Consider the following 14,475-nt stretch of genomic DNA (forward strand, 5'->3'; position numbering starts at 1 on the left):
CCTTTGGCCTCCAGCCCCATTTTAGAATTAACTGTTTTAAAGATCTTTCATTTTCTATTGCAACAGACTAGTCTTCCCCAACGTGCTGCCCTCAAAAGGCCACGTTGCCTGGGGATGATGGTGCCTGTAGTCCAACACACCTGGAGAGCACCAGCCTGGGGGTGGCAGCAATAGTCCTTTGAATTACAGCCACCGCAGTTTCTGAGCTATCCTCATTGCATCTCATTTCACAGCCTGCCCCTCCCACAAAGGCTTCTGCTCACACAGAGTCCTGCCCTGCTCTCCCCCACCCCAGTCAACACTGCATGTGCAGTTGCTGCTGCTTTAAAATCAACAGAACACAGGACGGTGCCTGCAGCAGATCATGTGAAAACAAAGCTACTGGCATGCATACAGTCTAACACGCGCACACACATACGGCACAAAGGGAGAGTGTGGGGGGGAGTTATCCAACAATGACGGGAAAGTAGTTCAGCTTTTGAGGTGGCATTTTTGGTAGGCTAAAATGAATAGAAAAGTTGCATCCTATTTGGGCACGCTTTTATATTAAAAAGGCCCTCAAATCATCCCCCTCTCATCCCCCGGTAGAGCAGCAATTGCAAATAAAATGTTCTAAAGCTTGCCGTCTTGCCTGTGTGACCCTCCTCTATAGATCCCGCCACAGGAGACTGTTGCTCATTTCAGTTCTTCTGATCCTCCTACTTAGCCTATGCTCAGTGAAACTTGTCGGCAACATCTCTGGGGCTCAGCCTGCTGCGTTCCCAACAACCCTGCGCGTGGAGTGATTGAAACAACATCCCATAATATTTCCTTGAAGACCTGTGCTTACCATACGCAAACAACAACAACACCTGTTTTGCTATGCTTAAGCAGCCACATACAAATAATGGCATGGAAGGAAATATGTATGGACTGTAGGTTATATCCAAATGAACCAAGCTACTTCCAGGACTGCTCAACATCTGGATTGTGGGCCCTTAAGAGATCCCTTTAAGGGGAATAAGCATTGCAGAGCACCATGTAATCATAGGGGCTTTTTTATGTCACTGACAGAGCTGGAAAAGCAAACAGTCAGAAACAGTAGTAGGGCCTATGGATTTGATAAGGACAACTTGGCAAAGGAATTTACCACTTGCCTGATGGGCAGTATATTTCTTCGCCAAGTTTTCACTCAACCCACAAGGGGAAATGCTAGGCTGGATGTGGTTTTGGCAAGTAACAAGGATATGTTAGGGCAAGGGTCCTCGAACTTTTTGGGTGGGTGGGCACATCTAGAATTTTGAGTCTTGGATGTTTTCACAATAGCTGCCAAAAGGGGCTTGCCCATTCATAAAATGGCTACCATCGTGTACATGGCTGGCCACAAAACAATTATTTCCCCTAAGGAAAATTGGTGAGACTAAAAGAAAAATAACTTGACCAAGAACCTAAGTACAAGGCAGAGGTGGGGTCTGAGCTCCAAAACACAAAACCATGCTTGTGAACCGAATGGTGCTGGAGGGCAGCACTTTGCTTCGCAGCACACCAGCTTCCCAGTTAATTTTTTTTTAATTTTAAAGAGTCTTAATAAAATAAAGATCAGGAGGGGCAGGGATCCTGGCAGGTGCCAAGAGAGGTGTCCATGGGTACACCGGTGCCCACAGGCACAATGCTGGAGATGCCAGGGTTAGGAGGTGGAAGAAATAGATATTTGGAAAAACCTCAGTGCAAGTGATCATCAGTTCAGTGGAATGAGAACTGCAATTACTGGATTTCACCTTTTCAAAAGGAAACCTTTGTGAAACCAAACAGGTTAGACAGCGAAGTGAGTTAGGTAAAGGAGCTTTAGATTTAAAGATGTCCCAGTCACCTTTTCCATTTTACAGGATACTGACTAGCCACAGCAAAGTAAAAAGGGTGCTAATACAGGCTGCCTTTACATTAAAGAAAAAAATCTGCAGTCCTACCATTGTGGAGTCTCTCCGCGTTTACAGTGGGCTCCCAGATGGTGACCACGTGATTGCTGAGAGGGGAAGTTTTTAATTTTCAAGGTTCCATAGAATTTAATGAAACAGCGCCATCTAGTGGCTGTTTTAATAGTGCAACAATCCAATATATTTTGATACCTCATTTTCTCCAGATCTTTTTAACGTGGAATAACTGGAAAATACCTCTGGATGTGCCCTGGAGGTTGACAACATCATGAAAACAACCCACAAACTTCCGTGAGTGAGCAATCCCAATAGCAGGAGAAAAGCTCCATGTAAAGAAGCCCAAAGTGATTGTGAGGGATTGGTTTGAGGTCTGGGGAAAAGTGCGGCATGCCACACTCTTCTTCTGAGCCCAAGCCCAGGGGAGCCCTGTGATCAACTGAATGTGTTCAGCTGACCTTCACCCTGAGTCTATCATGGGGGCTCAGCCTGGGCCCAAGCAACATCATTTTCTGAACACTGATCCTGGACATCTGTTGTCAAATGTTGACATCTGTTGTCAAAACTTCAAGCCCCCTCTAGCCCAGCCCAATAGGACATGCGCATATGTTTTCTAGGGGACATAGAATGTCAGGGAGGGACTTTAGCAGGGGATGGTTGTCATTGCCCCCTCGCTATTTTTTTTATTCATTTATTTTTGCAATGGCATGGGATCTCTACCATCCATAGAGCCTCTGTTTTATCTTGGCTCTGCCCACTTCTCAGATCAGGCACACATGGACTGATCTGAGTTTGGAAATGAGATACTGAACCTTTTTTAGTAACTGGTTTGCTGAATAGTATCTCATTCTTATAGGGAAAACAGCCTTGATCTATGGGATAGCTTCCAAAGAATATGAAAACCCTTTTTAACATCATTTCCAACCGAAAAGGTTCACACTATGGGAAGGCATGGGGGTGGGGGATTTATTTCGCACATCATTATTTCAAACAATATCCAGTAGGTACCCATGTCACTATCACAGGCACAAAATTCCACACAGCAGTCATAGCAGCTTGAAATACACTAAAAATATTGTGGTTTGAAGGCCTGGAAAACACAGTATCTTCATAACGAAAGTGCTACCTTGAGTGAAGATTTGCAGAACAAATGGAAAACATACATGCATATATAGTGTGCACATTCACACACACCCAAACGGTTGTGCAAGCATCCTTAGTATAACATGGGAAAGTACAGCATAGCAGAAACAGATGATACAGGCCATGTCACATGGTAAAGTAACCAGTAGGTTAAAGGAAAAAATGACACACTGGGCTGAACAAGTTTTTAAAAAACTTACTCTAGTGCGCGCGTGTGTGCATGTATTTTAAATGCGTTTTATTATTATGTTTGTATTCTGCCTTTCTTCCATTATGGAACTCAAGGCAACATACACAGATATGTAGGAAGCTGCCTTGCACTGCATCAGGCCATTGGTTTGTCTAGCCCAGTATTGTCAACACTGACTGGCAGCAGCTCTCCAGAGTTTCAGGCAGGAGTCTTTCCCAGCCCTACCTAGACAAGCCAAGGACTGAACCTGGGACCTTCTGCATGCAAAGCAGGGGCTCTACTACTGAGCTACAGCCCCTCCCAATGTACAGGGGGAACCTAGGACATCTCTTTTCCAGGTGCGGTCCAAGCCCCAAACTGCTTAGTTTCATCAAAGCTTTTGCTTCTTATGCCTTCAGACTGTGCCCTCTTAGGAGAGTAAACAAAAAAACTTTCAAGGTGAACTTGTAAGAGGTCAGAAATGGAGTTCTTTGAGAATCAAAGCTTGGGACTTATTTTATTTGCTACTTTTTTTTAAAGCAACCCGTGTTGCTAACAGGGATGTGTGGATTAAATTTGCCAATGATATCAAGCTGGAAGATATCCACAAGGACTAGACAGTGATGCAAGATGAAAGTGGGTGATCCTATGGACAGGAGTAACATAAATGCTTTAAATAGTCCGATGACAAAATACAATGGCTGTGAATTTGGGCAGATGGTTTCCTGCCAGTCTTCTGATGCAGGCAAAGATGTAGTTAAGAAGACAAACTACTTTTATTCCCAAAGAGCATATAACTAGGAACACAACAGCACAAGGAGATGCCAAACACACACAGGCAAGGTCAAAGGAAGGAATACTCCCAGCTTAAAGCGAGAACTATTTCCTGCATAAAGGCAAAAGAGGCTCACCGAGTCCAAGCTTCCGCGGTTGGAGTCCACACCGTTGCTGTGAGAATGGTACAAGGCCTCCTCCCCATTCAGCGGCTCAGCCGATGTGCTGCCAACATCTCCACTGCCGTCAAACTCCTCGTGGTCATAGTCCGACTCCACATCTGGAGGGAAGCTGTAAATGGGATCTTCTGCCTCCCCATTGTTGCTCTGCAGGATTTCCGAGACAGTGTGGTAGATGCTTTCCACACGCTGTTTCTGCGGGCTTGTGGGTCTCTCTGGAAGAGGATCCAGAGAGCCAGCTTCACCATCTTCTCCCTCCCCAGGCACTGGCATGTTTGGAGACGCATCTTCCTCAGAGTAGTAGTTATCACTGGTTCTGGTGCTGCTGTCCTGGTTCAGCAGAGTTGGGCTGGGAACCGGTGGGCCTTCTTCATCAGCAGGAAATCCTTCATCTTCTTCTTCCTCAGCCAGGGGAGCCACAAGGCTGCACGCAATGTTGAGAGTCCCTTCGTTGGAGAGGGAACACTCCAAGCTTTGCACACTCTCATCCAGGTTCCCGAAATCCAGCAGCTCCAGGAACTCCTGTGCGACCCTGGACGCTTCTTTCTCCAACTTCTGAATCTCTTCTTCCCGCTGCCGCTTTATCTCGTTCTTGGTATTTTCACAGGTGATGGAGATGTGGTCCGTCTTCTGCTGCCACTGCAGCTTCTCGATCTCCCTTTCCAGCCGCAAAATCTCCTCCATTTGACGCCGCTCCTCTTCCTGCAATGGCTGGTCCTCTTCTTGGGTCCTGAGCACCTCCATCTGGTTTAGAAGAGCCAAAAGAACAACCTTTACCAGTTGGCCTTAATGGTCAACAGGTCTGAGAAATCAGGAGCTAACCTGCTGGCCAAATGGCACTTGACTCCACTCCCTGAGCACAAAACATTTCTTCAGTCAAACTCTTCCAAGACTCGGCACAGATGATTTTTTAAAATTTGCCCCCCCCCCCCGAAAGTTGAAGGCGGTTTGAAAGAGGATTCCTGTGCATGATGTGAACATTCATACCACTTTCAATCTCTGGAACATTGCTGTTTGTACTGTTTAAAACCCCCCACAAAACCTATTTGACCAGAGGCAACTGTGGGACAAAGGAAGTATGTATGTTTACTGTACACCATGGGAACCTATGCCTATCTCACAGAACTTTCTCAACTCTCTCAGAAATGACTGCTGGTCTCCAAACAAAGTGACAATGTTTGGGATTCAAAAGTGCCCTTCCATTCACAGAAACTATTCTGTGAAGAGAAGGGCCTTTGATCTAGCAGAGGCTCCTGCTAATGGAGGTGGGGGGGAAGGTGATTTTTGAATGCTTCTCCTGCAGTCCACTGTAACACCTTGAAATGTGCCCCCCTGAAACTGCTGTTTGGCTTGAGTAGAAGCTTCCATTGTTATTAATGGGACCTTCTCTCCTGAACGAAAGGGCAGCGGTGGCGGGGGATATGTGGATTTTCAACATGACTATGGTGCAGAAGGAAAGGGTCCCTCTCCATATGCTATAACTCTGGCCCTGATCAGGTTCTCTCTCGCTTTCTCCCCCCCACTCCCTTCCTCCCCCCCACACACAGCTGCTATTTACACTTGTAAATGTTAACTCAAATTGAAATGATGCAATTCGCATCACAAGTAGTTTGGCCCTAAGAGCGGTAAGGGCATCATCACAGTAATATAACATAGGAATGCATTCTGCAAACAGTGCCTTGACTTAGTCCAGCCTTCCCCAACCAGGAGCCCTCCAGATGTGTTGGACTACAGCTCCCAACATCCCCAGCCAGCATCAGCCATGCTGGCTACAGGTGATGGGAGTTCTAATCCAGCACATCTAAAGGGTGCCAGGTTGGGGAAGGATGAGATAGTCCGTCACTGGGAAAAGGACAAGCTAGACAGATCGCCAGCACGTGTTAGTATTCCAGTGGTGACCCTTGAAAGGAGAATCAGAAGGTGTGAGACACAACACAGCATACCTGAGCCATCTGCAGTGCTGCTTCCAGCTGCTCCTTTTCTCTATTCAAAAGGAAACACAAACTCATCAATAAAATTCGCAGCCCAGCTTGCTGGAGTTTGCACAAGGAGCTGAGTCACACACAGAGCTCCACGGTGTTCTTTTTGCATTTGCTAGTACTGAAATCAATGCAGTTCTAACTAGTATTGCTGCCTCCGTTATTTATGTCTGGGTTAAAAATTATGTGAGCCGTAACAAAGCCTTCAAAGCAATGGGATTTATTATATTACACCTAATTAAAGGCTTTAGTTTGCAGAAGGTTGGGTTTTTTTTAAAAATCCAGGTTCTGACTGCTACTGAACACATGCAGAATCATTCCCAACACAGAATGCATGCAGATACCCACCAAAAAGGAAACGATAGTTGCCTCACAGTAGATAAACATTAACCATCATATGAATGTACTCTTTTGTTGAACTTGGGGATACAGCAACATTTTATTCCAGTTTAGGATAGCTGAGAGCATATTCTTTTCACAGAAGAGACAGACTCTTGGCTTGACTACTTCAGCTGTGCCAAGATCTCCCTGACTCTCCTTTCCTATGATTTTGGAATAAACTAGGAAACTGGACAGAGGAGATGGGACACAGGTCATAAATAAGGCTTTTGACTTGTTGCAGACCCAATCAAGGGACTCAGCGGCTGGGCTATGTTTAAAAAGTGTGAGCCCTGAAATCATGCACTTATCCAGCAATGTCTCAGCATACATATTGTCCATGTCTGCATTTACACATGCAAGGGCTCACAGTTCAGTCCCAGTACTGTGTGCCCATTCAGCTTCCACATATCCCCTTGCAGAGGAAGTAGAATCACAGCCCTCACAGGAAGCAGTTACCACTGCATTGCAACCTCTGGCTCACTCCTGCAGTTCAGAACAAGCAACCTGAAAGGATATAAGGCGGCTGCCTCTGGCTCTAGGACTTAATCCATTCAACTCACAGACGAAGCTAAAACCCTTCTCCCCAATGTATTTTCAATGTTTGGGGAATACTTTGTATGGAGGAACCTTAAATCACGTAAGCACCCTCACCCTTGCAGTCTGAAGTGGGACAATCCAGACACTGGTTTACCACCTGAGCTGCTGTTTATGAAAAACAGGCCACAGAAATAGAAGTAAGACTGCTTTATACCTTTTCTCCACCTCCTCCTCCGCCTCCTGCTTCCTCCTACGCTCCCTCTCTTCTTGCCATTGTCTTTCCTCTTCCTCCTTTCTAATCCTCTCTTCCTCTTGCCGTCTCTGCTTCTCGGCTTCCTGTTTCTGCCTCTGTTCTTCCTGTAGCAGGTGCCGGTAGAGGCTGCGAGCCAGCTGTCCACGCCAGTGTTTCTGCAGGACAATGGCAGAGGCCTTCAGGCACAGGAGAGACTTCTTCCAGAAGTGAGCACGGTAGTTCTTTTGGATGGTCACAGCACTGGCTAGCACCCTTCGATACCTCTTCCTAAGCCAACAGAAGTAAGATGGCGGTTACAGTCAACTAATGGCCATTCCTCCCTAGGGTCTTCTCAGACACCAACCAGCCCAGTAGAATCAAGATGTCAGATTTGAAGACTCAGCACAATCACTGCCACCTCCCTCCAAAAAACGTTTCCCCAGGAAGCCATTCTTTCCACACTACCCTTTTAACTCCCATCTGTCACCCACCTGGTTCTTAAGTCTCAAGAATGCTCTAGGCATCTCCCTCTTAGGGCCACTCATTTCCTGTTTCCACACCAGATCTGCCTTTCTAAGCAGAAAAACAAGTGGAAGAGTGCCAGGGTGATGCAAAGCACATCGTCAACCCACTGGTGCAAGGAGCTTCCCCTCCCATGGCCAAATCACAGGTTCTTCTATCCCTCCAAACAGAGAGGGCCAATTTATGCCATGACCTTCTTCTAATATACATCAGCCTGCTTTCCAGATCTTCCTATATAGACAGTTGTGCACTGTCATCCTGCTTGTTATAATAAAACACAGCGTTGAGCAGTTTTAGCAAAAAGAACAGATACTAGAGCTCAGCTGCCAGGAAGCTACACTCCCTCCTAAGCATGGGTACGCCATGGGGATTGTTTGTTGTCAGTTAGTAGTGAAGCTAGGCAATCCACACATGCTCAGAATAGGGACAGGGAGAAATTAGTTTGGTTTGCATTTTAATACAAAGCGACCTAATTTGCACTTTCCAAACTAATACGCAACTGGAACACACTTCTCCAGATTTTGTGATGCAGTTCTCCGATCAAGTATGGACAAAAATGCATACATCAGGAGAAATGCATACAAAAAAGTATGCATTTCTGTACAAATTTCTCCTAGCGTATCAAATTTCTCATGTGTACATTGGGAGAAATACATTAAAAATGCATAAATTAGAAGTGCCTACAAAAATGTGTATGAGTTTTTGCGCTGCCTTTTTAACCTAAAAATCTGCAAACTGATGCAGAAAAGGGGCAGAATAAACTTCAACTTCAAAAAGTTCAAAAGTCGTAGGAACTGAAACAGATTCGTCCATCCTTAGCTCAGAAACACCTTCCTCTCTAGCTAACTTGCAGATATAGAGAAGCACAGGAAAACACAGGTCCTAGGACCTATCACCAACGTTCCTAGCCTGAACTGAAGAACTGGAGCTGGTTTTATTTGTGCTGATATGGCCTGCCCATGTGAATCCATGCTGCTTGACATACTTTATCTCCCCCCCCCCCCGCCTTTTTGGGGACTAATTTCTGCAGAACAGTTGCATTACCCAGGAAAGGTACTTACAAGAGCTAGGTGATTGCTGTTCTTTAACAGAAGATACGCACACGAAAACATACTCAGGTGGTGCCCCATAAAGTATTAAATAGTAACAGTAATGGTAGTAGTGTATGTATTCTGCAATCCTATGATTGCATCATGCAAGAACTGAAATGGATATTGGCAGCAATCTGAGAAACAAAGCTTTCATTAAAAGAAAAAATAATAAAACAATCCCAAGACAAAGTGGCTTTCAGCACTTAAGGCTGTAAAGGTAAGCTTTACAGTCTGTGCACAATTCCTGCAGAAACTCCAGGACGTGGCAGTAGGAGACCACAGACTGCCATCAAACTGAGAGAGTAGGGATGCAGTGCTGTGGTGATGGTGGAGATGGACAATTTTATACAGAAGAGTGGCAGCTGGGAGGAAACATGGTGACCCTCCCCACTGCTTACACTCTCTCCCAATACCTCTCCCACCCCAGGGGTTGTTCTGGCTGGGCTTCAATACCAGAAGCAAGCGCTGCTTGGGGAAAAGTGGTGGGGAGGTAGTTTTCTGGGGATGTGGAAGTGTGCAGAGCCCCTTCCTGCCCACGGCTCCTCTGCTTTAAACGTGTCCCCCCAGTGCCTGCTTTATACCTGGTTCCACACAACCCATGTTCTAACACACAGCCTGTGCTACTATCATGTCTAGCTCGACCCTCAGGAGCCAGAGCAGTGGCTGAGCACGACTTCCAGGGGTCGGGGATTAGGGCTGCTGTACCGCAATGGCCCAAGACAGAAAACCCAAAGAGCACCCACCCCTAAGAGGTGGTCAAATTAGAGCATTAGCTAAGCAACTGATCCTTGTTTGCTTGTTAATGGCACCCCCAAGACCTGCTGCTTCACCTTTCCTGATGATAGGGTTGGTCCTGTCCAAGTGCCCTGCATGGCTCTTTGCTCCTTCAAACGACTAGCAGAAGCAGAATAAGCCATGTAAAACAAAAACCTATATGCAAATGTTCTCAATTTGCATAATGCATGCAAGTTTGGCAAAGAATGTTGGTTACCTTAGTGCATTTTTTTTAAAGTGTAGAATATGGTAACAGTGGCAGAGGTGCTGATGGCAGCAAGAACATTAGCAGCAATATCCAGCTGACATGCACTGAAGCCAAGTCCTGATTAGGCCTGGTTCATAATTATATCTTCAAAATGCAGTTAGTTTGGACAAACAAACCCCCCACTTTGCATTGCATGGTAGATCCCATATTTGCAACTGGAGTCTAGCCAACTGCTTTTGTAGATGGCAGATGGAGCTTTGACTTCTCTGCCTGAACAACAGTGCCTCCCCCTTGGATAGCGTAGGGTCTAGTCAGCTTTCCTGCACACCAGTCAACACTTGGCACAAGTGTAAACTATTCCAAGAACATTGTAAACATTGCACTTTCAAAATAAAATAAAAATTTGGAATAAGAAAAGCTGAATGCTACATATTAAATGCATAATTTATTCTCGTCTGATAGTTACAGAGAAGGGAGCTATGCAGGCAGAAACCTCACCTCCCAGAAGTTCTGCTCAGCTCCCCTCCCTCTGCAGTTTCCTAGCCAATGGCTTTTGAGATTTCACCAGGCTGTCTACACATTTTCAAGCCTCTCTTTGCAACCTTAAAGGAGGCTAGAAATTTTAAAAATAAAATAAAGCTAAATTCTCAGGCTGCTGCATGCTTTGTCCAATGTCTGTACTGTTATGGTACAATCCCAGAATACACACAGACCCTCTTACTCCTGGCAACACCACACTCTCTATGGAGTGCAGGCGATTGTCCGAATGGGCGCGCACAGCAATTTGCCAGGACAAGCCAAGACAAAGGCCTGCTCCACTGAATAGGCAGAGATAACAGCAAGTTAAAAGACAGGCATGGATAGGAGAGCCAAGACAGTAGATAGGTAAGCCAGCCTGCTTAGGGCTTTTCTCTTTCTCTCTGCAGCCAGGGCAGCCTAACAGGGAAGCCGGAACAGGAGAGGGATTTATAAGGCAGGCAACTGGGAATAAAGGCAGAGACTGGGGGGAGAGCCTGAAATGCAGAGCAAGAGAGGGAGAGCTGGGGATCCCCACTGGGCAGTTTCATGGAGGATGAGAAAGCTCAACAGGAAAAAGAAGCAGTGGAAGGAGACCAGGGCCAGCTGACAACTTGCAGCCGGTGGTGGCCTCTTAGAAATAAGATGAGGTTTTCGAGTGGGGGCAGGGAAGGAAAGAACAGAGGAAGCCAGCTAGAGGCAGCAGGCTGGAAAGGGAGCAGGCAAAGAGCATTCCAGCAGGGGGGCAAAGGAGGGCGATTCAGGCAATGACTGACCTTGCCATGTAGCCCAGGACGTGGGCTTGGATGATGGTTGCCGCCTTCGTCAGCTCCTCTTCCCGGGCCTTCTCCAGTTTTTGCTCCAGAGCCTCCTTCAGGAAAACCTGGCACCCCCAGGAGGAGTTTCACCAAACACAAAGAGAGGAAACAGCAAGTCCCAGGCAGCACCAGCAGGTCCCATGCCTGCCTGCCGTAACAAGACACAGAGGGCTCCTTTTATGCTCCTGCGCCAGAGCCGTCCCTGCTCTGCCAGCCCTTCCCCTTTGGGTGCTTGCCCTGATGGACAAGGGAAAAGTTTTGCAGGGAGACCAGCCAAACTCAGCCCAGCCCTGCCCCCGCACTCTCTTCCATGCTGTGCTCCAAGGATTAAGCGGAGAGGGAGAGGGAAAAGGGACCAGGAGGAGGAGGAGGAGGAGGCTGCAGTGCTCTTAACTCTCCATTAACCCTTGCTTAGATGCAGCGACTTCTTCTATGGCTATCTGGGCCTGCTATTCAAGAGTACTAAAGAGGCAGGGAGATGGATGCCACCTTCCCAGGCATAGCATAGCCACAGCTGAAAAGGAACCCCCACAGTGAGGAAAATGCACAAGGAAAGTGGCCCAAGTATGCCAAGATGCCCATCCCATGAACAGGAGGGGATGATGCAGGTGGGAGAATCATTTCCAGAGACCAATTCCTGCACTGCAGCTAATTCATACATATTTTCCCTGGCTGCTTCTTTGCATTGCTGCCTCAATGCCAGCCTCCCCCCACCCACCCACCCAATTCGTCTGTCGGCTGGAAGCTTCCTTCTCACTTCCACTGCCTCCTCTACTATCAAACCTCTCGAAACGGCATGCTCATCCTGACATGCACAAGAACTGGTTCAGCTGCTTTAGACACACCAGGATGCCACCCTGAACTCTGGCTCTTTGAGCCTCTAGCCCAGACTGTGCTTGTGGCCTTGATGGATGATGTGTAACTGGGCATCAGGAAGGGAAATTGTACAGTATCGATCCTATAAGATCTTTCAGGGCCCTGATGATGAAGTCTTGAAATTCCAACTTGAGAGCTTGGAAGGCATCCACTGGCCTTTTCTCTTACTCATGCCTAGCTTGATAGTTCAAGCAAGGCAGAAGGGTCAGGGCTGGCTCGTCTGTGTGGGTGTTCAGAGCACCAATATTTTGGGGTCTGTAGTGAAGCAACACACAATCCAAGAGGAGAGTCCCAGGGTCCTTTGCAATACCACAGAGGATGCCGAGGTCCAATTCTTGGATCACATGGCATAAACCTCTTTGGGATCACCAATCACCACCTCCTCCCATCACAGTGGAATGGAGAGAATGTATATGAAGTAGCTTGTAGACTAGATTCCTGGCAGTACTGAGGTCACCCCCAATATGTCATCAAATGGAAGGGATATGGGCTGGAAGCTCAGTCTTGGGAGAATGCATCAGATGTGCACATGCCGTCCCTTGTCCACCGTTTTCATCACCAGTACCCAGGCAAGCCAGGACTGTGGATCTTTTGGGGCCAAGGGCACATTTGCCAATTTGAGAAACTGTCCTGGGCACCACCACCAAATAGCTGTTATAGGAGGTGTAGCAAAGGACAAGTAACCTGCCCAAAAGACTGGATACAAAGGCAGACATGGGATCTGAGCCCCAACACACTAAACAGCAGCACCAAGAGAAACCTATTTCACAGCAATCCCAGCAACTGGTAAGAACATGTGTTAATTAAAAAAAAGAGTAGGAGGGGGAGGGCACCTTGGCGGGGACCAAGAAAGGTGTGTGTGTGAGAACACTGGTGTCCATGGGCACCACACTGCCTACCCCTGGCATAGGCATTTGGAGTGGCAGGTGGTCTTGGATGATCCCTGGAAATGAGGTGTGGTAGCTGATCTTCCTCTCTGTGATCTGTATTTCCTGTGGAGTCCCATCGGATTCCTTCCATCTCTCTCTCTCTCTCTCATCAACACTGCCCCCATGCTGCTCTGTTTTGGTGACTACACTAACCCAGAGTCTGGATAAATCCAACCGGGCAAACCTCAAAGGTGATAAATCCCCAGAGACAATGAGGACAGAGAGTGAGATGACCACCTGAAGGATTCCCTTGGTATTTTGGATGTGGCCTTCTGCAGGCTGAGGAGGGGTTGAAGAAGATATTATGCTCACCAGGAAAACCTCCTCTTTTGTTCCGTTCACTCATGACTGGTCTCTCATGTTTGCATATGGTGAAAGCAACACAACCCAAGGCTATGAAAGCCATTGCATCATGCCCGCTTCTTCAAGACTATGACATTTCAGCAACACAAGTGGAGAGGTGTACTATGCATCTGTATGAGGCTCCCCTTGCCACAACCTTGGAGGGACTGGATGTGTTTTGTGCATCCAGCCCCTGCAAGCCACCTGCACCCCTTCCCCCACCCCAGGGCATCCTATGCTTCTGTGCAACCAGCTCCTGCAAGCCCCCTGCCAGATCACCCTATGCTGATCCTCCAGCTGCACAGCAGAATGGAAGAAGAGCAAGGCCAGGCTTCTCCAGCACCATGTCTACCTACTCTTCTAAAGTCTTCTTTGCACACTTCCCAATTAGCCCAAAGGTGCTGACCCAGGAAGGCAGGAAGCTCTTGATCACATGAATATTTGCCAAGGAAGTTTTATCAGGCGGTTGGGGAGAGATCAGCGTGGATGCCGTGTGGTTTATGGGATTTGGATGTGCTGTATAAGAACATCAGAGTCTACTGGGCGGGGGTGGGGAACACACCATTTGGATAAAACCTTTGTGTGCGCACACACTTTAAAAGCACAAACAGGTGTTGGACACATGGACTTGCTCAGGCAGTGGTGGAGGAATGTGTGCATAAATATGAAAGGAAGAAAATACATCACAGATGCATTTCAGGCCTCCCAAGCCTGAGGCAGGCAGCCAGAGGTTCATGGAGACTCTGGTGTGAAGGGCATCGCTGGCAAGGAAGCAAGACAACGCTCCCTGGCTAGCTGTCCCCTGCCCCATTGTGAACTAGTAACCCAGAAAAAGACCAAGCCTCCAGAGCTGACAACTGGCAGCTGGTCTGCTCTGCTCCTAATGAGAAATACAAAGGCCATCCTGCCTTCCCCTTCCTTTCCTGTGCTCCACAATTCCTCATACTAACCCTTTTCCTTCCTCCACCAAACAATTGCTCAGTACAGAAATTCCCCTTGAATATATTTCACAGGAAGCGTTTCCCACTCCTTCCCCCATCCTGCTCAGCACATGTGCAAGGCCACACCCAGGCTCCTCAGGGCTTCCCTGCCGCC

The 14,475-nt window shown here is 47.3% G+C and overlaps 1 protein-coding gene across 1 annotated transcript in view; it reads right to left on the bottom strand.

The window, feature by feature from the left end:
* The window catches only part of LOC146358171 (unconventional myosin-X-like), a 71,988-nt gene that overhangs the window by 26,458 nt on the left and 31,055 nt on the right, over positions 1 to 14,475 (bottom strand). The window contains exons 15-18 of the mRNA XM_084804542.1: positions 11,192 to 11,298; positions 7,287 to 7,592; positions 6,119 to 6,158; positions 4,134 to 4,919 (exon numbers count right to left, since the gene is read on the bottom strand). Coding sequence (XP_084660668.1) covers positions 4,134 to 4,919; positions 6,119 to 6,158; positions 7,287 to 7,592; positions 11,192 to 11,298 — 1,239 coding nt within the window. The remainder of the gene's footprint in view (positions 1 to 4,133; positions 4,920 to 6,118; positions 6,159 to 7,286; positions 7,593 to 11,191; positions 11,299 to 14,475) is intronic.

This window comes from Heloderma suspectum, chromosome 1 (assembly GCF_057233095.1).
Source record: "Heloderma suspectum isolate Gila_16-S chromosome 1, 16-S_ref, whole genome shotgun sequence".
NCBI classification, from domain to species: Eukaryota; Metazoa; Chordata; class Lepidosauria; order Squamata; family Helodermatidae; genus Heloderma; species Heloderma suspectum.